The 27734-nt window shown below is 40.9% G+C and overlaps 1 protein-coding gene across 1 annotated transcript; it reads left to right on the top strand.

The window, feature by feature from the left end:
• Positions 1–2581: 2581 nt before the first annotated feature.
• On the top strand, positions 2582–18872 carry LOC133656104 (uncharacterized). The gene is given in 10 exon segments (XM_062056932.1): positions 2582–2765; positions 3984–4090; positions 4241–4429; positions 12412–12425; positions 12427–12466; positions 12468–12543; positions 12753–12926; positions 14804–14932; positions 17827–17920; positions 18004–18872. Coding segments are annotated over 10 exon segments (1014 nt in total). The 3' UTR covers positions 18011–18872.
• Positions 18873–27734: the final 8862 nt, after the last annotated feature.

The following is a 27734-nucleotide window of genomic DNA, read 5'->3' as shown; positions in this document are numbered from 1 at the left end:
ACTGTTGAAAATAGGAATCAGGGGATAACTTTTCACAAGTAAGATTTAACATTAACGTACTATTGGTTGTATTTTGTGAAAATAATATTACCACAGAGTTGAGAAGGAGCAAAGATCTTCAATATTTGCATGTGAAAATCACAAAGAAATCTTCTGGGGGAGGATGACCCCCCCTACAGGGGTTTGGTTTACAAACTTGCAGCCCCACCTAAAACAAAATTCACCAGCCGCCACTGATTATGATGTGTTCTCATTTTAGGCAAAGTATAAGACAATACTTTCTTAACAGTATAATTGTAACTAGGGCTGCAACTAACGATTAATTTGATAATCAATTAATCTGACGATTATTACTTCGATTAATCGATTAATGATCGGATAAAAGAGACAAACTAAATTTGTATCTGTAGGAGCCATTTAAGGCATCCTTATTTTTGTGTTGGCATTACTTTCTTTTGTCACTAGGTGGCAGGCTTTTTGGGTTGAGCAGTGCAGGGGGGAAGGCATATGTAGGAGCACAGGTGAGCCAAACGAGGAAGGACTCAGGTGTGGGAGCACAAGCCGTTCTTACCAGCAGCAGACAACAGCAGACAGCAACAGGCAGGAGAACATATAACACAATATCACTGCAATAATCCCTGGTATGTTTCATTCACCCTGCAAGTTCGTTAATATATATGCATAAACTGGATTTCTGACTGGACCTCACTTCATATACAATGTTTGCTACTGCGTAAGATCACTCCCTCAAACCTGTTGAGTAATGACAATAAATTGGAACATTTGAAGGTGAAGATTGCCATTACATTCAAGTAAGAACGGTGCTCTTCGAGTAAAAAGGACAACAAGAAGAACACAGAAGGACATCAAAAAGCCACAAGAGGACGAACTGTGCCACGGCCACGCTGCTGCTCATCAGCCAGGGTGATTGGAAACACCTGCCAGCTCTATAGGGTGAGTTGTGTGGACCTGAAAGCAGCACAAGGGAGAGACTTGGCCAATTATGTCTGGTGGCAAAGATGATGTACAGCCACAAGGTGGCGAAAATGTGGATCCTGAAAAGGAAAATGTACAATATTTTGGAAAGGGAAAAAGAGCCAGAACGTATACTGCCAAAGGCTTGGAAATGAAAGTTGACAATTATCATAAAGCAATAGGAGCATGTGTTAAAAAAGCTGCTAAAATAAGGGACACAATGAAACAACTCATGCATTCAAATGAAAATGATGAAAATGCAAATGCTGTAAGAGGTCACTTGGATGAATTGATTCATTTGTGTGGAGAGGCAAGGGAAAATCATTCCTCATTGATTGCCTTACCATTGCTTGAAGAGGAACTTGATAGAAAAAATGACTGGTTTCAAGAAAAGATTAAGATACTACAAGGTTTCATAAAACTTGTGCGTGAATAGTTATCAGAAGTGAAAAAGCTAACCACACATGACACTGCCCCTGTGGAAGAGGAGTCACAATTGCATGTCTCTGAAACACATGGCTCAGTTGAAACGCAAGTCCAAGATGAAATGCATGTCCCACTTGCCCATGATGAACATTTATGTGTTACACTTTCTGATATTGGAGCCCAGGACAGTGCATCGAATGTCTCAGTCACACGCAGTTCCATAACATCAACAACCTCTTCTACCTCATCTGCTAGCATTCGAGCTCAGGCCGAAAAGGCTGCTCTCATGGCAGAGGCTGCTGCATTAGAGAAAAAACATCAAATTGAATCACAACAAAGAATTCAACAGGAACAATTCGCAAAACAACAGGAACAACTCAGAATGGAAAAGGAAAAGTTGGAAATGGAAACCAAGCTGGCAGCAGCAAATGCAAGGGAGCAAGTTTTTGCAACCATGGGATCTAGAGAAGGATCAAGAGTGTCAAGAATGAGCTCTGAATCCCGCAAGGGAGCTGCTGCTCCAAATAAAACAATGCCCCTCTCTGACACACAGGTTGGGAAGCCAAAACAATTCATATATGAAAAATATACCGAAGCTCATTACATGACTCCAAGACAGGCTGCTCTCTCTTTAATGCAAACTGACAATCTGTCAAAATCAACTATACAAATGAAAAAAGAGGATGTTAAAGGTCATACAGTTCACACTACATCACCTGTCACAAATGCCATCAAACAAGATCACATTCTTGATTTACTAAAAGCACAACATGATTTCAATGCCTTATTGGTTAAGCAGAATGTCTATTCCTCTTTACCATCACGAGACGTACCTGTGTTTGATGGAGATCCGTTTCAGTATGAAACCTTTATAAGGGCATTTGAATATGGAGTGGAGAAAAAGTGTGACACCTATGACTGTTTGCATTTTTTGGAACAATATACTAGAGGGCATCCAAAAGAGCTGGTTCAAAGTTGCCAACATTTGCCTCTGTCCCAGGGCTACCAGAAGGCAAGACAGCTACTCAAGGAACATTTTGGTAATGAATATCATATTGCAACAGCATATATGGAAAAGGCTTTTTCCTGGGGAACAATTAAATTGGAGGATATAAAAGGATTGAGAGCATTCTCTCTATTCCTCAGAAGTTGTTCCAATGCAATGGGAAATCTGGCCTATATGGAAGAAATGAATGTTGTTTCTAATATGAGGACCATCATCCTAAAGCTTCCATACAAGCTCAGAGAGCAGTGGAGGAACAAGGCCTGTGACCTACAGGAGAAGCAAGGCCATCGTGCCATTTTCCCAGACCTTGTGAACTTTATTGAAAAACAGGTCAAAATACTCTCTGATCCACTGTTTGGTAACATTCAGGACACTAAGCAATCAACTGTCAAACCCTCATCCATCCCTAAGCCAAGGGTAAAGTCAAGTCCAAGAAGCAGCTTTGCAACAACATTAATACCCATAAAAACTGTGGAGTCAAATGAAGGAAAAAGGAATGTGATTGTCAAATCTCACAGTTGTCTGTTCTGTAAGAAGAGTGGTCACACACTGGAGTGCTGTCCACAATTCAAGAGGAAGAAGCACAAAGAAAAAATAGACTTCTTAAAGGAAAAAGGAGTCTGTTTTGGCTGTCTGAAAATAGGACATTTAAGTCGAGACTGCAGAAATCGTCTATTATGTGAAATCTGTAAACAACAACATCCACAAATACTCCACATTGAACAGACAGAACAAACACAAACCAAATCAATTGGAACCAATACTGTTGTCCCACCTCCCAAGCATACTTGTGGTCATATTGGGGCCGGGGATGACCCCTCCATCTACTCCATTGTACCTGTACAAGTTAAAAGCAACAAGGGAGACACAGCGTTACAAACATATGCATTTTTGGATCATGGAAGCACCTCCACATTCTGCACAGAAAAACTGGTGCAAAGACTGAACATTACAGGACAAAGATCAAACATCCTTCTCAAAACCATGAATCAAGTGAAACCCGAAACCAGCTACCACATCACTGGACTGGAAATAGCCAGGATAAATACGAATGACTTTATTCAATTGCCTGATGTATTTACACACAAAACCATGCCAGTTTCACCACACAATATTCCAAAACAGCAGGATTTCAAACACTGGCCATATCTAAATCATATCACATTACCTGAAATTGACTCTGACATCGACCTCCTCATTGGCACGAATGCCTCTAAGGTACTGGAACCCTGGGAGGTGGTCAATAGCCAGGAGGACGGGCCATACGCAGTGAGGACCCTATTGGGATGGGTCATTTATGGTCCTTTAAAAGGAGATGACACCAGCAGGCATAATGGCTGCCCTGTTGCTGATGTCAATAGAATATATATTCTAAACCTGGAGGAGTTATTAGTCAAACAGTACAACCAAGATTTCAGTGAAAGATCCAGTAAGGAAACAGAGGAAATGTCAAGAGAAGAGAAAAAGTTTCTTGATATTGTGAGTCACTCTGCAAAGATTAAAGATGAACATTACTGTTTAAACTTACCTTTTAAAGAAGAAGATCCTATCATGCCAAACAACTGTTGTATTGCAGAGCAACGCATCCAGAGCCTGAAACGCAAGTTCAACAAAAATGAAAAGTTCCATAAAGAATATACATCTTTCCTCACAGATATGATTGACAGTGGCTATGCTGAATTGGTACCAGCAGACCAGCTGAATAGAAAAGATGGAAGACTCTGGTATATTCCACATAATGGTGTGCACCACTCAAAAAAAGGAACATTAAGAGTTGTTTTTGACTGTGGTGCAGTCTTTAAAGGAACATCACTGAACTGTGAACTACTTCAGGGTCCTGATCTTACCAACTCACTTATCGGAGTCCTCATCAGATTCAGACAAGAACCGGTTGCCTTGATGGCAGACATTAAAGCCATGTTCCATCAGGTTAAGGTGTCTGATAAGCATGTTGACTACCTGAGATTCTTATGGTGGCCTGACGGTGATATGCAGCAAGATCTGACTGAATATAGGATGAAGGTACATCTATTTGGAGCTGTGTCATCACCAAGTTGTGCAAATTTCGCTTTGAGGAAAACTGCTGAAGACAACCAAGCTCATTTTCCACCTGAGGTGACGGACACAGTACGCCGTAACTTTTATGTAGATGACTGTTTACGTTCGATTCCCACAGAACAAGAAGCAGTACAATTAGTAAAAGATCTGACTGCTCTCTGCCAAATGGGTGGGTTTACTCTGTCCAAATGGATCAGCAACAGCCGTGCTGTATTAACATCTATTCCACAAGAGCACAGGGCTAAAGAAATCAAGGAGTTGGATTTGGACAATTACAATCTACCAATGGAAAGAGCCCTAGGACTACACTGGTGTGTGGAAACTGATGTGTTCAAGTTCACAGTTGTTGTACCAGAAAGACCACACACTAGACGTGGCATTTTGTCTGTGGTCAGCTCTGTATACGACCCTTTAGGATTTCTAGGACCATTTACTCTGCCAGCCAAAATGATTATGCAGGAGCTCTGCGAGGAAAAGCTTGAATGGGATGAAACCATACCACACATTTTCTCTCAACAGTGGACAGGATGGCTAGCAGATCTCAGCAAAATGAAGGAGTTTAAAGTTGACCGGGGCATGAAGCCTACACACTTTGGTCAAATCACACACTCACAGCTGCATCACTTTTCAGATGCCAGTAAGAGTGGCTACGGAACCGTCTCATATCTAAGACTGGAAAACAAAAACAAAGAAGTGCATGTTGCATTCATCATAGGAAAATCAAGAGTGGCACCATTAAAACAAATGACAATTCCCAGAATGGAGCTGGCTGCAGCTGTCCTCGCTGTCAAAGTTGACACAATGCTGCGAAAGGATCTACAGTTAAAGCTGGAGAAATCATTTTTCTGGACGGATAGCACAACCGTGCTTAAATACATAAGCAACGAAACCAATCGCTTTAAAACATTTGTAGCAAACAGAGTCTCTTTTGTAAGGGATGCTACCGACATATCACAATGGAGATACGTGAGCACAAAGGAAAACCCTGCAGATGCAGCATCAAGAGGGCTGACAGCAGATCGCTTCCTAGGCTACAAAAATTGGATAAGAGGACCAGATTTTCTCTGGAAAGCAAGCCAAGAATGGCCAATCTTGCAAGTTGAATCCAAAATCTCTGTTGATGATCCAGAGATCAAACCTGGCATCACAGTAAATGCCATTGTCAAAAGTCACTTGAACCCAACTAACTATTTCATCCACTACTTCTCATCCTGGATGAGACTGAAGATTGCAATAGCCTGGCTTTTAAAAGTAAAGACCGCACTCTTGCAACTGACTAGGAAAAGAAAAGAAGTTCAAAGTGCTGTGAGTAGTGTTGAACATGATCCTGTCAAATTAAAGAAGAAGATTGAAGAGGAGATGCAAGTATTTAAAGCCACACTTCATGGACAGTGCTTATCTCCCCAAGATCTAATCCAAGCAGAGAATGCAGTCATCTCATTCAGTCAAAGTGAAAGATTTCAAGGGGAAATGTCTGTTCTACAGACTGAGAAAAATGTCAAAAGAAACAGTCATTTGTACAAATTGGATCCAGTGCTAGAGGATGGACTTCTCAGAGTAGGTGGTCGCCTGAATAGGCTAGCAATGCCTGAAGAAATCAAACATCCGATTATTCTCTCTAAGGACCTCCACATATCCACACTACTATTATGCCACATCCATAAGCAACTCGGACATGCAGGAAGAAATTACATGCTGTCTTGTCTCCGCAAAAAATATTGGATCATCAAAGCCAATTCTGCTGCAAGAAAAGTCATAAATGACTGTATTGTGTGCAAACGACAGAGGAGTAAAGTCGGAGAGTAAAAAATGTCAGACTTACCTTTGGAAAGAATCCAACCAGACAAACCTCCATTCACGAATGTAGAAGTGGACTACTTCGGTCCTATAGAAATCAAAAGAGGACGAAGTCTTGTTAAAAGGTATGGTGTAATTTTCACCTGCATGGCAAGCAGGGCAGTACACCTGGAAGTTGCACATACACTTGACACAGACTCATGTATCCATGCATTAAGGAGATTCGTCTGTCGTAGAGGTCAAGTTTCATCTCTGAGATCGGACAATGGTACAAACTTTGTAGGAGCCGAAAAAGAATTAAAGAATCAGGATAAAATCCAGAAAGCTATGCTACAGCAAGGTATAAAGTGGAGGTTTAATCCCCCTGCAGCGTCCCATCACGGTGGTGTATGGGAACGACTAATCCGCATGATACGGAGTGTATTGCGCTCTGTTCTTCATCAACAAGTACTTGATGATGAAGGATTGCAAACTTTAATGTGTGAGGTTGAAGCAATCTTAAATGACCGACCCATAACCAAATCCTCTGATGACCCCATGGACCTGGAAGCGCTGACCCCAAACCATCTTCTTTTGCTAAAAACCAATCCAATATTGCCACCTGGACTCTTTGTAAAGGAGGATCTGTACATCAAACGTAGATGGAAACACGTACAATACATGGCAGATCTCTTTTGGAAACGATGGACAAAAGAATACTTACCTTTAATCCAAGAACGTCAGCGATGGACCAGAGCCAAGAGAAGTTTTGCCCCTGGTGACATTGTGGTGGTGGTCGATTCCACTGCCCCAGGAGGATCCTGGTTACTGGGGAGAATACTGGAAACTATTCCTGATGCAAAAGGTCTTATACGCACAGTTCGACTAAAGACCAAAAACAGCATACTGGAAAGACCAATAACCAAGATATGTCTCCTCCAAAAGACTGAAATTGAAGATTAATGAAGATTCAAGATTAATGAACTATAAATGCCAACATATTTTTATTTTGAAATTATGAAAAAAAACGAAAAAAAACTGAGAAGAAGAATCGTGTAAAAGTGAATTTGAATGGCTCCCTTTCAAGTAATTGTTACAGTGTAAACAATTAGGGGCCGGTGTGTAGGAGCCATTTAAGGCATCCTTATTTTTGTGTTGGCATTACTTTCTTTTGTCACTAGGTGGCGGGCTTTTTGGGTTGAGCAGTGCAGGGGGGAAGGCATATGTAGGAGCACAGGTGAGCCAAACGAGGAAGGACTCAGGTGTGGGAGCACAAACCGTTCTTACCAGCAGCAGACAACAGCAGACAGCAACAGGCAGGAGAACATATAACACAATATCACTGCAATAATTCCTGGTATGTTTCATTCACCCTGCAAGTTCGTTAATAAATATGCATAAACTGTATTTCTGACTGGACCTCACTTCATATACAATGTTTGCTACTGCGTAGGATCACTCCCTCAAACCTGTTGAGTAATGACAATAAATTGGAACATTTGAAGGTGAAGATTGCCATTACAGTATCCTTTCCAGTATTTTATTGGAAAAAAAAACAGCATACTGGCACAATACTTATTTTGATTATTGTTTCTCAGCTGTGTGTACATGTTGCAGTTTATAAATAAAGGTTTATAAAAATAAAAAATAAATAAAAATAATAATAAAAAATAATAAAAAAAGCCTCTGCGCATGCGCATAGCATAGATCCAACGAATCGATGACTAAATTAATCGCCAACTATTTTTATAATCGATTTTAATCGGCAGCACGATGGAACAGGGGTTAGTGCATGTGCCTCACAATACGAAGGTCCTGAGTAGTCCTGAGTTCAATCCCGGGCTCAGGATCTTTCTGTGTGGAGTTTGCATGTTCTCCCTGTGACTGCATGGGTTCCCTCCGGGTACTCCGGCTTCCTCCCATCTCCAAAGACATGCACCTGGGGATAGGTTGATTGGCAACACTAAATTGGCCCTAGTGTGTGAATGTGAGTGTAAATGTTGTCTGTCTATCTGTGTTGGCCCTATGATGAGGTGGCGATTCGTCCAGGGTGTACCCCGCCTTCCGCCCGAATGCAGCTGAGATAGGCTCCAGCACCCCCCGCGACCCCAAAAAAGGGAAAAGCAGTAGAAAATGGATGGATTTTAATCGATTTAGTCGATTAATTCGATTAGTTGTTGCAGCCCTAATTGTAACCAGGAATACGTCTTCAAGTAACAATATTCAAATACTAACATTGTTGGGTAAAACATAATTTGGTTTTATTTTGAATCCAGTGAAACAAATTGGTGGTTTTAGCTGATATAAAGACTTTCAGGTGTTTATATATGTTTATGTTAAAGTATTTGGCAGACGCTTTTATCCAAAGCGACATACATAAAAAATACATACAAAACAATCACTGTAAACATGATCATTTAAGGGAAGAATGTAATACAAAATATCAATACAAAGTGTCAAGACAGAATAAACTATCTGGTGCTGCAGCAACAGAGATACAGTCTATAGGTCCCTCAGATATATAGATATCTAATGTATTCATACATTGTGTATGTAGAATATATGCATGTTTATACAACCTAATCATATTGTTTCTTGAACTTAAAAATAGCTGACCGTTTTTTCCCCTTCTCTGGGATTATATTCCCAGTTTTAATCTCGGACGTCTGGTCACTTAGGGCATATAAGTATATTCTATTACTGTTAAGCAAACTATGAATAATAAAACACGCCAAAACATGTGTCCTTTATCATAGCTACACGTATGACAAAAAAACATGTGAAAATCAGTGGTATTCAGGGAGGTAAGATGAATTAAATGCGCTGACAGTTCATTGCTCCTGCCAAATGAGTTGCACTGAGTGGAGCGCATCACCACTCCAAGATGGCGCCCCCACGTCTCGTCAGCGGCAGTAGGCAGTAGCAGTTGATGCTGCCTCTGCTTATAAGATGTCTATGGTTATAACGTTAGCAGTGAGTTTACAGCCTCACTGATTTAACTACACAGCAAATAAAAGTTACGTTACTTAGCCAATAAACGTTAGCTTACATTCAAACTTACCCTTCTTTGTGCATCTTCAAATGTCGAATGAAGTTGGAAGTTTTTGCAATTCGTTTTTTGTTGACCAAGTCGTAGTTTTAATACCCGAACGAAACTCTTTGGCGTCATTTTTCCTCACTGGCGCGTGGTTTGAGAACTATTCTTTGTTGGTTGTTCTGCAATTTTATTGGATGAATGTCGTGGGACGAAAACAACATGGATCTAATTTGATTGGCTATTGTACTGACAGACACACACGCTGACGAGCGCACGCAGACAAAATGGAGGTAGCTAGCAGAATTAACACTTTTTTCACCAGCATAGCCGCAACTCTTGTCAACAAGCTGTCCCACCACTCTGGTCGCTTTGGTGTAGAACACATTAAAGCCTTCTACAGAAAGCTAGGAGTATCCAACGATGATTTCAAATTAGAAATGGTCACAGCTGATGAGGTGTTTAAAAAATTGAGCGCGCTCCACCCAAACAAGGCCACCGGCCTTGATAATATTCCCTCCAGATTCCTCAGGGACTCTGCCTCCATCATAGCCCCGATCATCACGCACATAATAAACCTATCAATTACACAAGGCCAAGTACCAAAAGATTTTAAGATAGCAAGAGTAACTCCCCTCTTTAAAAAAGGAAGCAAATTGGAACCTGGCAACTACCGACCTGTTTCTATTCTCAGTTCCATTTCGAAAATAATGGAGAAAATAGTTTATGAACAGGTCGATAGTTACCTTGCCACTAATAAACTCATGTACAAATTCCAATCCGGCTTCAGAACTAACCACTCCACTGACACATGCCTTCTCTATCTGACCGACCACATGAAACATGAGGTGGACGCGGGCAAATACTGCGGCATGGTCATGCTGGACCTTCAGAAGGCCTTTGACACCGTTAACCACGCTATACTGTTGGATAAGCTCAGAGCAATCGGATTTAACAAAACCTCATGGAGCTGGATGCTATCTCACTTGGAGGGGAGGGGAGCAGGTGGTAGAGGTAAACGGCACCGTGTCCCCCCCCCCCCCTCTCGGTGAGCTGTGGAGTCCCCCAAGGCAGTATATTGGGACCTTTACTGTTCCTAATATACATAAACGACTTGTCATCGGCATGCGACTGTGAATTGTTTTTGTTTGCGGATGACTCTGCCCTGCTGGTATCCGACAAGGACAAGTCACAGGTTGAGAAAATCCTCAGTGCTGAGCTCCGTAGAACTTGCACCTGGCTCGCTGACAACAAGCTATCCATACACTTGGGTAAAACGGAATCCATCCTGTTTGGGTCCCACATCAACCTTAAGAAAGTCAATGACTTCACTATAAAAGTGGGTGACATTGTTATCACCAGGAAAGATGAGGTCACCTACCTAGGTTCCATTCTAGAGGCTAACCTTTCCTGTGATAAAATGGCAACCAAGGTAATCAAAAAGGTTAACCAACGAACGAGATTTCTCTACAGAATCTCCTCTCTGGTCAACAAAAGCACCATGAGGATTCTGGCGGGAACTCTCGTTCAACCCTTTTTCGATTACGCATGCACCTCCTGGTACCCTAGCACCTCCAAAACCCTCAAATCTAAACTCCAAACATCCCAGAACAAGCTAGTCAGGTTACTTCTAGACCTCCACCCCAGATCCCACCTCACTCCTACCCACTTCTCCAAAGTGGGCTGGCTCAAGGTGAAGGACAGAGTTAAACAACTTGCACTGAGCCTAGTCTATAAAATCCACTACACCTCCCTGATACCGAAGTACATGTCAAACTACTTCCTTAACGTAAATGACCGCCATAACCACAACACCAGGGGGAGCTCCACTAACCACGTTAAACCCAGATTCCGAACTAACAAAGGTCTTAACTCATTCTCTTTCTATGCCACATCAATGTGGAATGTGCTCCCAATAGGTATAAAAGAAAGGGCATCTCTATCCTCCTTCAAAACCGCAATAAAAGTTCACCTCCAGGCAGCTACAACCCTAAACTAACACCCTCCCCGGATTGCTAATAATCAAATGTAAACAATCAAATGCAGATACTTTTTCTTATGCCTTCTGATCTCTCTCTCTCTCTCTCTCTCTCTCTATGTCCACTACTTGCTGTCCATATCCTAGGCCACCCCCCCCCCGCCCCCCTCCACACCCCTGATTGTAAATAATGTAAATAATTCAATGTGATTATCTTGTGTGATGACTGTATTATGATGATAGTATATATCTGATAGTATATATCTGTATCATGAATCAATTTAAGTGGACCCCGACTTAAACAAGTTGAAAAACTTATTCAGATGTTACCATTTAGTGGTCAATTGTACGGAATATGTACTTCACTGTGCAACCTACTAATAAAAGTCTCAATCAATCAATCAAAACGCTCCCTGACAGACACACACACGTACACTTTGGAAGATATGGAGCGCTCCCGAATAACTTTTTAATCGTTGGGTTTTGGGGAAAGTAGCAAGTCATGTCAAGTCAAAAGGCTCAAGTCCAAGTGAAGTCACAAGTCATTGATGTTAAAGTCCAAGTCGAGTTGCAAGTCTCTTTACATTTTGTCAAGTCGAGTCTAAAGTCATCAAATTCATGACACGAGTCTGACTCGAGTCCAAGTCATGTGACTCGAGTCCACACCTCTGCTCTATAGTGACTCTGTAGAATGTGGTGAGGATGGGGGGAGGGAGCTGTGCTCTTTTCATCCGACGCAAAAAGTGCATGCGTTGGTGAGCTCTTTTTACAAGAGCTCCGGTGTGTAGGGACCAGGTCATATTGTCAGTTATCTGCACCCCCACAAACTTGGTGCTGCTTACAATCTCTGTTGATGAAGAGTGGAGTGTGGCTGGACTGGTGCCTCCTGAAGTCGACGATGATCAACTTGGTCTTGTCGATGTTCAGGACCAGGTTGTTGGTTCTGCACCAGTCAACCAGATGTTTCACCTCGTCCCTGTAGTCCATGTCTTTGTTGATGATAGATGAAGATAATAAACCAGTCTGTGGAGACTCTTCAAGCAGCCTTTGTTCTCGACTTGTAAGGATTTAGTAAAGCTTTACAGCAAGTAAAGTGATGAAGAAAAACATCTTTTTGAAGAAGGAATCCACCCAGGGCAGCCTGGTTCTCATTTCCAGCCCATTACAGTTAGACTCAGACTGGATCCCCTCTCACCCAGAGGAGCTTCAAGACTTTTGAGAGATTCCTCTGAGACCCTCGCTGGAAGACCCCCAATGCAAGCTGCGGTACTATTTATATTCAGACCATAGGTTAGTTGTTTTCACTGAAGTATTCACCAAAGTGAAGTAGCACAGTAGGCCCAAGTATTCATCAAACAACCAATAATCAATTTAACTTAATATATGCCGAATTACAAAAATATAAATAACACAAAAGGCTACCACATGTATACAGTTGCTGTTTTTACACACAGCTCAGTATTTGTCATCCCTAAACTGAGCATAGTGTTTTTTAGTAGGTTCCTTTGGTGACGCGGGAGCCCAAACAGAGCAGTATGTAGAATGGCTGAGAGAACACTGCCAAGCTTTCTTCTATGAGCTGCCTGTCCGTTTGTTACCAGCCGTCTCTGTTGCTCAAACAGTCTGCTCTTTCAGGATTAACCGCAGCACACACAACCTTCAGCTGCTCATTGGTAATTGGGTATACTGTATAGCTATCCATCCATCCATTTTCTACCGCTTGTCCTTTTCGGAGTCGCGGGGGGTGCTGGAGCCTATCTCAGCTGCATTCGGGCGGAAGGCGGTGTACACCCTGGACAAGTCGTCACCTCATCACAGGGACAACACAGATAGACAACATTCACACTCACATTCACACACTAGGGACCATTTTAGTGTTGCCAATCAACCTATCCCCAGGTGCATGTCTTTGGAGGTGGGAGGAAGCCGGAGTACCCGGAGGGAACCCACGCATCATAACATCTAAATACGCCCTATTCAACGGGCGGACAGGGGGCTATATCTGGCCCGGAAAGGACACCATACTGACCTACGAGTTCAGTTCAAAACTTTGGAGACAAATATTTTGGAAGCACATTTCTAAAAACAATAGAGTGCTCCTGTTGAATAGAGGAATAAGCCCACTGTAAACACATTAGCAGATCTTTGCATTGACATTTTACCTTGCCAGCAAACAAATTGTGTGCCAGCAAACTTGTGATTAACATAACTCAGTTGTTCTGAAAGGACGCCTGTAAAGGGGAACTGCACTTTTTTTTTAATGTTGTCAATCATTTACAGTTGACAATCCTTATGTAAATAAAGAATATATATACCGGTATTTGTCTTTTTTTTCATGCCTTGTAAATACTAAATACATGTGATCAAATGTCTGCTTACAATGGAGCCTGGGAGCTGCTCTATTCTGCCTATAAAGCATTTAAAAGAACATCCAAATACCTCCTTTAAGGTTTTATATACATGCTGTAAGTATATATGTATTGTAGTAATGGGCACATTCATAATATTTAATATTTATGTATTTTGATCATTCTAAGAATATGCAAAGCATTAATTTAACAAATGCATCACGACGTTCGCTTTTGTTGTTGTTGCTGGGTCTAAATTGGCCGCCAAAGTGTATTAACTTGTCAGATTACATCTTCCTCCTTCTATCCAGGTGAGAGGCAAGATTTATGATCTACAATAACCTTCCACGAGCAGGAAAGCAAGAAAGCAGCTGACCAGTCGATATTGTCAACCAGGCACCCTCGGTAGTGATCACGGCACCGCTATAAATAGTTTGTCTGCGTTAGCGCTTATAATAACAATATCACTAATACTTGGTTAATAATTAAGTCACAAAATGTAAATGGAGTATTTGTTTTTTTTATTGGGTTTTATGGGCAGAATACAGTACTTTCTATTGGCTCCGTTGTAAGCGGACTTTTATTTACGTTTATTTAAGAGTTAGAATGCATACCAAAAAAATCCATTCGTTGTCATGTCTTCCATAATGACTGTGAACGATAGGCAAAATAAAATAAAAAAGTGCAGTTCCCCCTTAAGTCCCCTCCTTTTTGGCAGTTGCACAATATCTTTTTGTAATGTGCTTTATGTAACAGATGTTTATTTTGAATGCAGTAGTCATTTGTTCAACTTTTTTAAACTTACTAGTAGTGTTCCCCAACGTTCCATTTTGGGTCTTCTCTTTTTCATCATTTGGGCTATTCAACTAGTGGCACGCATGTTCAGTTAAAAAAATTGTGAGAGACTCACATTTTTGCAACTGATTCTGAAAATTGCTGTCATGGAGATGATCTTTGACTATCTTTTTTGAAGAAAGTCCCTAAAAACAGCAGAGCGCTCCTGTAACTTTTGACAGAATAAACAGACACATGTCAAACAAAAATTGTAGAGGACGCTGGTTCCTCGGAATAAACAAAATAAGACTAACAGTGGCGGGAGAAGCCCTTCGCTTTCTGGAAATGTGAGGCCCAAAACAATTTAGTTGACTATACAAAATCTACATAGATTTGACTGTAACAGTTGTTGCTAGTTCCTCCTGTAGGTGACAACCTGCTATTTTTATGGAACAGAAAACCAGAGGATGCATTCTGTATCGTTGGAATCACAATGATGGACCTCTACCCTGAAGACTCCTGGAATTTTGTCTTTGGAGACGCTTCTCTTAATAAGGGTAAGGTTTTGCTAAGTCATACATTGCTTACGTTGCTTAAAATCCCTCTTGGAGGTAGTTTAGAAATATAGGATGTTTGCTTATGAATGGCTCTTTTAAGTGATCAATGAGAACCGATTTGTAGTTGTGAGCTTGTGAGTTTCACGGCACGCCCTTAATATTGTTGTTTGGGTGAAAATCGGCAGACATTCGAGAGAATGATTAACCTGAAATTCGGGGGTCTCCCGGAAAAATCGGGAGGGTTGGCAAGTATGACGCTGTCAAGCGCCATTCATATAAAACTCGCGGGCTGCCCTAACATTACATTTTCATATTAAGGTGCGAGCTGAAAAATAACGAATATGATTTTAAAAACTATAAATCCAAAAAAATCTGCGATGTGGTGAAGCCGCAATATTTATTTTTTTCGATTACGCATGCACCTCCTGGTACCCTAGCACCTCCAAAACCCTCAAATCTAAACTCCAAACATCTCAGAACAAGCTAGTCAGGTTACTTCTAGACCTCCACCCCAGATCCCACCTCACTCCTACCCACTTCTCTAAAGTGGGCTGGCTCAAGGTGAAGGACAGAGTTAAACAACTTGCACTGAGCCTAGTCTATAAAATCCGCTACACCTCCCTGATACCGAAGTACAAGTCAAACTACTTCCTTAACGTAAATGACCGCCATAACCACAACACCAGGGGGTGCTCCACTAACCACGTTAAACCCAGATTCCGAACTAACAAAGGTCTTAACTCATTCTCTTTCTATGCCACATCAATGTGGAATGCGCTCCCAACAGGTATAAAAGAAAGGGCATCTCTATCCTCCTTCAAAACCGCTATAAAAGTTCACCTCCAGGCAGCTACAACCCTAAACTAACACCCTACCCGGATTGCTAATAATCAAATGTAAACAATCAAATGCAGATTCTTTTTCTTATGCCTTCTGATCTCTCTCTCTCTCTCTCTGTGTCCACTACCCCCCCACCCCCCCACCCCACCCCCCCTCCACACTCCTGATTGTAAATAATGTAAATAATTCAATGTGATTATCTTGTGTGATGACTGTATTATGATGATAGTATATATGATAGTATATATCTGTATCATGAATCAATTTAAGTGGACCCCGACTTAAACAAGTTGAAAAACTTATTCGGGTGTTACCATTTAGTGGTCAATTGTACGGAATATGTACTTCACTGTGCAACCTACTAATAAAAGTCTCAATCAATCAATCAATCAAAAGCACAATGTAGCGAGGCGCAACTGCAATTGTTACCAGTGATTGTTTCCTTGATAAAACAAACAAACAAAACTATAATAACGAGCCATTCTTTTGAATGGTTCTTTGAAAGGAACAACTTCTCATCCAGCTCCATTGCCATAAGTTCCATTTCTAATGTCACAACATTAGGCACACATGCATTTTCCAGCCATCAGTCCACTATTTATCTTGTCCTTGTCCTCATTATAGTTACAAGGGGATCATCTGGGTACGCCCTGGACTGGTTACCAGCCAAGCATAATAAACAAACATTCACGCCTATGCACAGTGTGTTGTCTCACGTTAGCCTGGCATGCACATTTGTGTAATGTGCTTGTAATACCACTTGATGGCGCCAAATTTCAACTTCACTGATAATTGCAGGAATTGGTGTTTTCAGTTTTGCCATGTATGATGACAACTTCTAATCTACACCTTAGGTCAGGGGTGGGCAATTAATTTTTACCGGGGGCCGCATGAGCAACCCGAGCACTGCTTGAGGGCCACATCCACAATATTTCAATTAAATTTTGCTCAATATTATTTTTGATATATACCGTAAGATAAATAATAATAATAATAATAATTAATAATAATAGTAATACTTCAACATAGTGTGTGTAACAGCATTCCATGACTAATATAAATAAATTAACATTAATAATAAATGACAGTAAAATAAGCACACATATGACTGAGGAGTCATAGTGTAACTTTGTGTGGTGTTTGAGTTGTCCGACTTTTTGTGTGGCCATAAACGCACCAGTGGCTTAGTGGTATGCGTGTTGGTGACAGATGACAAGTTGCTTTTGGCCTGGTTTGTACGGCAGAAAATGACTAGTTTTTCCAGATAGAAGTGTTTTATTCATGTTTTTGGTGTGGTTATGTCCGAATATAAACAGTTTTGCTCAATAAAGTGATGGATATATTATTCCTGTCCTCGAAGCATCTCGATAGACGTTACAATAATTGAACGGTGTTCAATTGAACGGTGTTGACGAACACCGTTAGGGCCGCTTGTTGTCACTGTCACTCAAAGTTGCATTGCAAAATTACATAGAATAAATATGTTTATTTTGTTTAGAATTCAGATGGGATTTGATTTGGTGCGCGGCATATATTTGCTGCGCGCAGCGGACGCTTGAGCAGTGCACAATTGCGCAGGCGCGCACCTTAGAGGGAACGTTGCTTGGCAATCCATGTCTTGTTGGAAACACGCCATTCCTCATCAACTTTTCTCTTTTTAGCGTCTCGGGTGTAAAGCGTGCATCACTTGTCGCTGCATGTGCACCTTCACTCGCAGGTTACACGCGGACACACGCCCATAAATAATACTTTTCAAAATAAAAGCAGCACAGTTGTATTGCGCGCACGACATAGATGTTTTTTCAACTTTATTTTGTAATTTGCGATTGCAGCTGTTCACATTCGCTCACAATCACGCACACGCATACGTCCACACGGAAGTAATACAAATAACGATTTTCAAAACAAAAGCAGCACCGTTGTATTGCACACTCGACATAGATACTTTTTAAAATTTATTTTGTAATTTATAATTGGCCTCACGCGGGCCGGACAGGGACGCACAAAGGGCCGGATGTGGCCCGCGGGCCGCAGAATGCCCAGGTCTGCCTTAGGTCATGCAGGAATGTTGCAGAACAAACCAAAGCAACCTCTGATGGACATCACACTCTTCCCATCCACAGTAGTCTCTTGCTCTGATCCTGCAAGGTTGTCCAAAAAAACCCCAACCTATAACACGCTCTTCCTCTTATTCATTCCAAAGCACAAATATAACGATTTCTCCTCTCCAGACGATGACGCATGAGATCGGGCATATGTTTGGAATAAAGCATTACCAGTGGCTCAGCTGTGTCATGCAGGGCTCCAACCACCTGGAAGAGTCAGACCCTGGATCTCGGCCTCATCTGCTTATGCAAGCTTCAGGTGTCTCTGGGGTTTAACATAGCTGAGAGATACAATGTAAAAATAAAAAAAAAGACCTTTGATCGTGATGATAGTTTGAGTGTGTAAGATACACCATTATAAGTCTGTGTTGGCCCTGCGATGAGGTAGCGACTTGTCCAGGGTGTACCCCGCCTTCCGCCTGTGTGCAGCTGGGATAAGCTCCAGCACCCCCCGCGATCCCATAAGGGACAAGCGGTAGAAAATGGATGGATGGATGGAAGTCAGTACAGCCTAGTATGGACCAATACATGAGCTGTATCAAACATTTTAATGTTCTGTTATCATTGACTCTATCAAATCAAATCAAATCAACTTTATTTATAAAGCAGAGAGGTACTGATTTAAAAACTATGGTATACTGTTATCCATCCATATATGAATATATTAATGTAGACAGTGTGGCTCGGATGTCAGAGCGGCTGTCCAGCACTTGAGGGTTCCTGGTTCGAATCCTGCTTCTGCCATCCTATCCTTCTGCAAGACACTTCGCCCACCTTGTTCCCAGTGCAGCTCACACCGGTGTATTAATGTGAATTAATTTGGTGGGGGTCGGAGAGGCCGTAGGCGCAAATGGGCAGCCACGTTTCCGTCAGTTCACTCCAGGGCAACTATGGCTATAAAAAATAGCTTCCCACTATCAATGTGTAAACGTGGAATGAATGAATGAAGGGTTCTCAGTTGTCACTGTAAAGCACTTTGACAGTCTAGAAAAGCACAATATAAGCCAATCCATTATTAGATATATGTTTATATATTAGTTAGCCTATATTAGTTTATATTTAGATATTTTTATTGGTGCTTATGTTTTGACCCACTTGTGTAGCTAAAATAAAATACACTATTCCTTAGGATTACGTTTCAGGACCTGCCATACATATCATTAAACTGTGAATGCACTGAAAACCCCCCCACAAATGCATATTTTTGATACTAAATTGTTTTCATTAAGAGCCATATCACAGTTTTGGGTGCCCTCTTGCAGTATTTATATATATATACATATAAATATATATATGGCCTGTACTATATATATAGTACAATCTACAATGTAAATAGTCATGAATGAGAAGGTGTGTCCAAACTTTTGGCCTGTACTATATATATATATATAGTACAGGCCAAAAGTTTGGACACACGTTATTTCAATGCGTTTTCTTTATTTTCATGACTATTTACATTGTAGATTGTCACTGAAGGCATCAAAACTGACACCTGTGAAATGAAAACCCTTTCAGGTGACTACTGTCAGGTTTGTCACTGACAGTTTAGTTATGTTTGTTTTTATTTCCTGTCAGCACTCTTATTTTGGTTCAGTTTATATATATATATATATATATAGGCTTGGTGCAGGAAAACATACATTAATGTCCAAAATAAAGGTAAAACACAAACCAGGAACTAGGAGACTGGAAACACGATACCAGGAAAACAGGAAACGAGGAACTAGAAGGCAGCTCACAGCATACAGGAAACGTCTAACAGCTATCTGGATTCAGCATACAGGTAGTAGAGACAACGACAATGACAATACTTCAGCACTGACTGGAGGGCAAAGCAGGTCTAAATAGCAGCTGGCTGATTGACACCAGGTGTGGCCAATCAGCCGCAGCTGAGGGGAAACAGCGCTCAGGGAGACAAGTAGTAAACTGAACCAAAATAAGAGCGCTGACAGGAAATAAAAACAAACAGAGGAAAAGACAAAACCTAACTAAACTGTCAGTGACAAACCTGACTGTAGTCACCTGGAAGGGTTTTCACTTCACAGGTGTCATAGTTTTGATGCCTTTAGTGACAATCTACAATGTAAATAGTCATGAAAATAAAGAAAACGCATTGAAATAAGGTGTGTCCAAACTTTTGGCCTGTACTGTATTTATAATCATTTCATGATATTATGACACAATTGCCTATGCATTTTATTTTCATACATATGTTCATTACATGATACATACATACATACCCTGTACTTAATACACACACATACTAAATAATATTTAGGTTAAAAATATATACAATTGCATGCAGTTCATGCATTTGTATGTTTTAAAATACAATTAAAAAAACATTTAGTAAGAAAGATCAAATACTTTATTGATGTACATTATTTTCAGGCTTTTCCAGGCTATATAACATTATGTGGCTGCCCAGATCTGGTCCCCAGGCCTTGAATTTGACACCTGTGCTCTAGTCTAAACCTTGTAAATATGACTCACAGAGTTATGAAATTCACATAGCGCCATCAAACCACTTTCTATACAAGTGGCCCCCAAACCTTTTGACTCAGGGGCCACATTGCTTTAAAAAAAATTTGGCCGGGGGCTGGGCTATTTATTTTTGTATGGGAGAGCGGCCGTGCCAGCAACTTGAGGGTTCCAGGGTTCACTATGTAAAGCGCTTTGAGTCACTAGAGAAAAGCGCTTTATAAATATAATTCATTCCAATTCAGTAAATATATATATTATATCTTGTTCACCACAGGAGAGTGCAAGAAGTCGGCTGCAGTTTGCTGAGCCAGGTGTGAGTTATTTTACAGTAAATGTCTGTAATTTCCATTTATACTTGGCCGGTTAGTATCAGAGTTGTATTTATTTCCCTCTTTGAAAATATACCCTAAACTAACCATCAAATCTTTTCTGATCGCTTCAATTGAGACACCTGCAAACATCCATTGAGATGAGGATAAAATGACCATAATGCCACTCTGTATTAACTATCAAAAATCTAACTGCACATCATGTGTATACAATTAATCGTAATTGGACATTCTGGTACTAACGAACGTAACAATTTCATCCGGACCGTCATTACTGAACTATGACTATTTACTGTAATAGCAAATACATACACAACCCAAAACCAGTGAAGTTGGCATGTTGTGTAATTCGTAAATAAAAACAGAATACAATGATTTCCAAATCCTTTTCAATTTATATTTAATTGAATAGACTGCAAAGACAAGATATTTAATGTTTGAAATGAGAAACTTATTTTTTTGTGTGCAAATAATCATTAAGTTAGAATTTAATGGCAGCAACACATTACAAAAAAGTTGGCACAGGGGCATTTTTACCACTGTGTTACATGGCCTTTTCTTTTAACAACACTCAGTTAACGTTTGGGAACTGAGGAGACCAATTTTTGAAGTGGAATTCTTTCCCATTCTTGCTTGATGTACAGTTTCAGTTGTTCAACAGTCCGGGGGTCTCCGTTGTCGTATTTTACGCTTCATAATGTGCCACACATTTTCAATGGGAGACAGGTCTGGACTACAGGCAGGCCAGTCTAGTACCCGCACTCTTTTACTATGAAGCCACGCTGTTGTACCACATGGCTTGGCATTGTCTTGCTGAAATAAGCAGGGGCGTCCATGATAACGTTGCTTGGATGGCAACATATGTTGCTCCAAAACCTGTATGTACCTTTCAGCATTAATGGTGCCTTCACAGATGTGTAAGTTACCCATGTCTTGGGCACTAATACACCCCCATACCATCACAGATGCTGGCTTTTCAACTTTGCACCGAGAACAATCCGGATGGTTCTTTTCCTCTTTGGTCCGGAGGACACGACCTCCACAGTTTCCAAAAACAATTCCAAATGTGGACTCATCAGACCACAGAACACTTTTCCACTTTGCATCAGTCCATCTTAGATGTCTTTCACTTTGCATAGTAGAGTTTTAACTTGCACTTACAGATGTAGCGACAAACTGTAGTTACTGACAGTGGTTTTCTGAAGTGTTCCTGAGCGCATGTGGTGATATCCTTTATGTCCTTTTTTGATACAGTACCGCCTGAGGAATCGAAGGTCACGGGCATTCAATGTTACGTGCAGTGATTTCTCCAGATTCTCTGAACCTTTTGATGATATTAGTAGATGTGAAATCCCTAAATTCCTTGCAATAGCTCGTTGAGAAATGTTGTTCTTAAACTATTCGACAATTTGCTCACGCATTTGTTGACAAAGTGGTGACCCTCGCCCCATCCTTGTTTGTGAAGGACTGAGCATTTCATGGAAGCTGCTTTTATACCCAATCATGGCACCCACCTGTTCCCAATTAGCCCGTTCAACTGTGGGATTGTCCAAATAAGTGTTTGAGCATTCCTGAACTTTCTCAGACTTTTTTGCCACTTGTGCCAGCTTTTATGAAACATGTTGCATGCATCAAATTCCAAATGAGCTAATATTTGCAAAAAATAACAAAGTTCCAGTTCGAACGTTAAGTATCTTGTCTTTGCAGTCTATTCAATTGAATATAGGTTGAAAAGGATTTGCAAATCATTGTATTCTGTTTTTTTTTTTTACCATTTACACAACCTGCCAACTTATAAATGATAAATGGGTTATACTTGTACAGCGCTTTTCTACCTTCAAGGTACTCAAAGCGCTTTGACAGTATTTCCACATTCACCCATTCACACACACATTCACACACTGATGGCGGGAGCTGCCATGCAAGGCGCTAACCAGCAGCCATCAGAGGCAAAGGGTGAAGTGTCTTGCCCAAGGACACAACGGACGTGACTAGGAATTTTGCGTCTGTATACAGCAGTGGTCCCCACCGCGGCCCGGTATTGGTACCGGGCCGCGCAAGAAATAAAAAATATATATATTTATATATATTTTTTTTTTAAATTAAAGGCCTACTGAAACCCACTACTACCGACCACGCAGTCTGATAGTTTATATATCAATGATGAAATCTTAACATTATAACACATGCCAATACGGCCGGGTTAACTTATAAAGTGACATTTTAAATTTGCCGCTAAACTTCCGGTTCGAAACGCCTCTGAGGATGACGTATGCGCGTGACGTAGCCCGGGGAACACGGGTATGCCTTCCACATTGAAGCCAATACGAAAAAGCTCTGTTTTCATTTCATAATTCCACAGTATTCTGGACATCTGTGTTCGTGAATCTGTTGCAATCATGTTCATTGCATTATGGAGAAGGAAGCTGAGCAAGCAAAGAAGAAAGTTGTCGGTGCGAAATGGACGTATTTTTCGAACGTAGTCAGCAACAACAGTACACAGCCGGCGCTTCTTTGTTTACATTCCCGAAAGATGCAGTCAAGATGGAAGAACTCGGATAACAGAGACTCTAACCAGGAGGACTTTTGACTTCGATACACAGACGCCTGTAGAGAACTGGGACAACACAGACTCTTACCAGGATTACTTTGATTTGGATGACAAAGACGCAGACGTGCTACTGTGAGTATGCAGCTTTGGCTTCTAAACATTTGATCGCTTGACCGTATGTGCGCAACTTTTTTTTGCGTATGTACGTAACTTTTTTAAAATATATAAGCTTTATGAACCTTGGGTTAGGTGAACAGTCTTTTGGGCTGAGTGATTGTGTGTGTTGATCAGGTGTTTGAATTGTATTGGCGTGTTCTATGGAGCTAGGAGCTAGCATAGGAGCTAGGAGCTAGCATAACAAACACGCAGGTGTTTTTATGCAAGATTAATTTGTGGCATATTAAATATAAGCCTGGTTGTGTTGTGGCTAATAAGAGTATATATATGTCTTGTGTTTATTTACTGTTGTAGTCATTCCCAGCTGAATATCAGGTACCGTGAGTATGCAGCCTTGGCTGCTAAACATTTGATAGCTTGACCGTATGTGCGCGTCACGTACGTAACTTTTTAAAAATATATAAGCTTTATGAACCTTGGGTTAGGTGAACGGTCTTTTGGGCTGAGTGATTGTGTGTGTTGATCAGGTGTTTGAATTGTATTGGCGTGTTCTATGGAGCTAGGAGCTAGCAGAGGAGCTAGGAGCTAGCATAACAAACACGCAGGTGTTTTTATGCAGGATTAATTTGTGGCATATTAAATATAAGCCTGGTTGTGTTGTGGCTAATAGAGTATATATATGTCTTGTGTTTATTTACTGTTGTAGTCATTCCCAGCTGAATATCAAGTCACCCCCGGCTCTCACAGCATCTTCCCTATCTGAATAGCTTCAACTCCCCACTAGTCCTTCACTTGCACTTTACTCATCCACAAATCTTTCATCCTCGCTCAAATTAATGGGGAAATTGTCGCTTTCTCGGTCCGAATCTCTCTCACTTCATGCGGCCATCATTGTAAACAATAGGGAACTTTGCGTATATGTTCAACTGACTACGTCACGCTACTTCCGGTAGGGGCAAGCCTTTTTTTATCACATACCAAAAGTTGCAATCTTTATCGTCGTTGTTCTATACTAAATCCTTTCAGCAAAAATATGGCAATATCGCGAAATGATCAAGTATGACACATAGAATAGATCTGCTATCCCCGTTTAAATAAAAAAAAATAATTTCAGTAGGCCTTTAAATCAACATAAAAAACACAGTATATTCATTATATATCAATATAGATCAATACAGTCTGCAGGGATACAGTCCGTAAGCACACATGATTGTATTTCTTTATGGAAAAAAAAAAGAAAAAACAAAAAAATTTTCAAGCGTTGACCGGTCCCCAGCTACAAAAAGGTTGGGGACCACTGGTATACAGGACTGTTTTAGAAAATTAGAATATTGTGATAAAGTCATTTATTTTCTGTAATGCAACTAAAAACATGAAAATGTCATACATTCTGGATTCATTATACATCAACTGAATATTGCAAGCCTTTTATTATTTTAATATTGCTGATTATGGCATACAGCTTAAGAAAACTCAAAAATCCCATCTCAAAAAATTTGAATATTTCCTCAGACCAAGTAAAAAATAAAGATTTATAACATGAAAACAAAATCAAACATTTGAAAATGTCAATTAATACACTCAGTGTTCGGTTGGGAATCCTTTTGCACGGATTACTGCACCAATGCGGCGTGGCATGGAGGCAATCAGCCTGTGGCATTGCTGAGGTGTTATGCATGCCCAGGATGCTTCAATAGCGGCCTTTAGCTCATTTGCATTATTGGGTCTGGTGTCTTTCAGCTTCTTCTTCACAATACCCCACAAATTCTCTATGGGGTTCAGGTCAGGGGAGTTGGCAGGCCAATCGAGGACAGTAATGCCATGGTCAGTACACCAGTTACTGGTGGTTTTGGCACTGTGGGCAGGTGCCAGATCATGCTGGAAAAAGAAATCATCATCTCCATAGAGCTTTTCAACAGAAAAACATGCGTAACTTCGAACGCGGAAAAAACAAATTAGCTCAAACGAAAGAATAGGGCCTGATGTGCACGAGTATCGGGACAAAAGGCCATCACACCGGCTGTAAGCCATCAAGGAAGAAAATGACTCACAATCTCAGTTGTAGTCCTTTTTTTTTTTCAACGTGTTGCCGAAGAGCTTTTCACCACCAAACTCATCAAAGCATGCCTTTATTGGCCTTGTACACTCATAGTAATGTTGAAACAAAAAAAGGGTTTGTTACCACACTGCTGGAAGCTAAAATGTGCCTACAATTTCTTGGTAAGGGGGATTATTCAAATTTAAGGGGTACCCAAGAAGCTCTTGCCCAGGGGTTGGCAACATTTACGATCAAATGAGTCTTTCATCCTTCTTTTCCACAAGCAGTCTGCAGTCTATAAATATAACACAGCTTATGAACTTTTAAAAGTTTTACTCTTAACAGAAAAGAACAACAATAAAAGTGCAATGTGCATGCGTAGATTTTTTAGTTTTCTAGTTCTTCGCCACATATCAAACACACGGGTAAGCAAGTGTCGTTGGCAGTAACGGCACAGGAATCTCTCCATGCAAAAGTTAACTATTTTCCTCTAGAAATGTGGATGGGTTTTATGGGTTAGCATACTGCAGAGGTTGCATACTCAAGAAGCCGACATCCAACACTGGCTCCTGCTCATTTATTTAATTTTTGCCTTCCTTGCGTTCATCCAATCACCCGTCAGATATTAAGACTGTACACATTCACGGCCTCACAGACAGTTGGTAATGTATAGAGCTCTTTTAAAGGCCTACTGAAATGAAATTTTCTTATTTAAACGGGGATAGCAAGTCCATTCTATGTGTCATACTTGATCATTTCGCGATATTGCCATATTTTTGCTGAAAGGATTTAGTAGAGAACATCAACGATAAAGTTCGCAACTCTTGGTCGCTGATAAAAAAGCCTTGCCTGTACCGGAAGTAACGTGACGTCACAGGTTGTGGAGCGCCTCACATCTGCACATTGTTTACAATCATGACCACCAGCAGCGAGAGCGATTCGGACCGAGAAAGCGACGATTACCCCATTAATTTGAGCGAGGATGAAAGATTTGTGGATGAGGAAAGTGAGAGTGAAGGATTAGAGTGCAGTACAGGACACCAGGATGTATCTTTTTTTGCTCTGACCATAACTTAGGTACAAGGGCTCATTGGATTCCACACTTTCTCCTTTTTCTATTGTGGATCACGGATTTGTATTTTAAACCACCTCGGATACTATATCCTCTTGAAAATGAGAGTCGAGAACGTGAAATGGACATTCACAGTGACCTTTATCTCCACGACAATACATCGGCGAAACATTTTAGCCACGGAGCTAACGTGATAGCATCGTGCTTAACTGCAGATAGAAACAGAAGAAATAAACCCCTGACTGGAAGGATAGACAGAAGATCAACAATACTACTATTACTTCTACTATCAGGAGACACCGAACCAAACCCTGGACCTGTAACCACACGGTTAATGCTGTCCAGCCTGGCGAAGCCTAGCAATGCTGTTGCTAACGACGCCATTGAAGCTAACTTAGCTATGGGACCTCGACAGAGCTATGCTAAAAACATTAGCTCTCCACCTACGCCAGCCCTCATCTGCTCATCACGACCCGTGCTCACCTGCATTCCAGCGATCGACGGCACCACGGAGGACTTCACCAAGATCATCGGTGCGGTCTGCGGCTAGCGTCGGATAGCATGTCTGCTATCCAACTCAAAGTCCTCCTGGTTGTGTTGCTGTAGCCAGCCGCTAATACACCGATCCCACCTACAGCTTTCTTCTTTGCTGTCTTCATTGTTCATTAAACAAATTGCAAAAGATTCACCAACACAGATGTCCAGAATACTGTGGAATTTTGCAAAGAAAACAGACGACTTAAGCTGGCCACCGTGCTGTTCCAAAATGTCCGCTACAATCCGTGACGTCACGCGCAAACGTCATCATACCGAGACGTTTTCAGACGGATATTTCCCGGGAAATTTAAAATTGCACTTTATAAGTTAACCCGGCCGTATTGGCATGTGTTGCAATGTTAAGATTTCATCATTGATATATAAACTATCAGACTGCGTGGTCGGTAGTAGTGGGTTTCAGTAGGCCTTTAAGAATGGTAAAAGCAAACAACAAGGAGGCTATAGAACGGCATGTGGCTATAAAAGCCGTGGGTTGCCGACCCATGATCAAGGTGTGTCTTAAACATTTTGGTCCATAACGTGTACCATAATTTTTTTTTTGTACTGTCCAGCTTTTTTAGGCAAATCATATAGTTGATGTAGATGCCCATATTGGCTATACAGATTTACTTGACAAAAGAGAAGTGTGGGATACTTCTCTTGTTGCCTTATTTGTATTTGACTTTATCAAATGTATTTATATTATTATTTGCTGCAGCCGGGCCGGAG

Source organism: Entelurus aequoreus, linkage group LG08 (genome assembly GCF_033978785.1).
Source record: "Entelurus aequoreus isolate RoL-2023_Sb linkage group LG08, RoL_Eaeq_v1.1, whole genome shotgun sequence".
NCBI classification, from domain to species: Eukaryota; Metazoa; Chordata; class Actinopteri; order Syngnathiformes; family Syngnathidae; genus Entelurus; species Entelurus aequoreus.
Note: the sequence above shows the minus strand (reverse complement) of the source record. Positions and strands in the feature narration are given on the sequence as shown.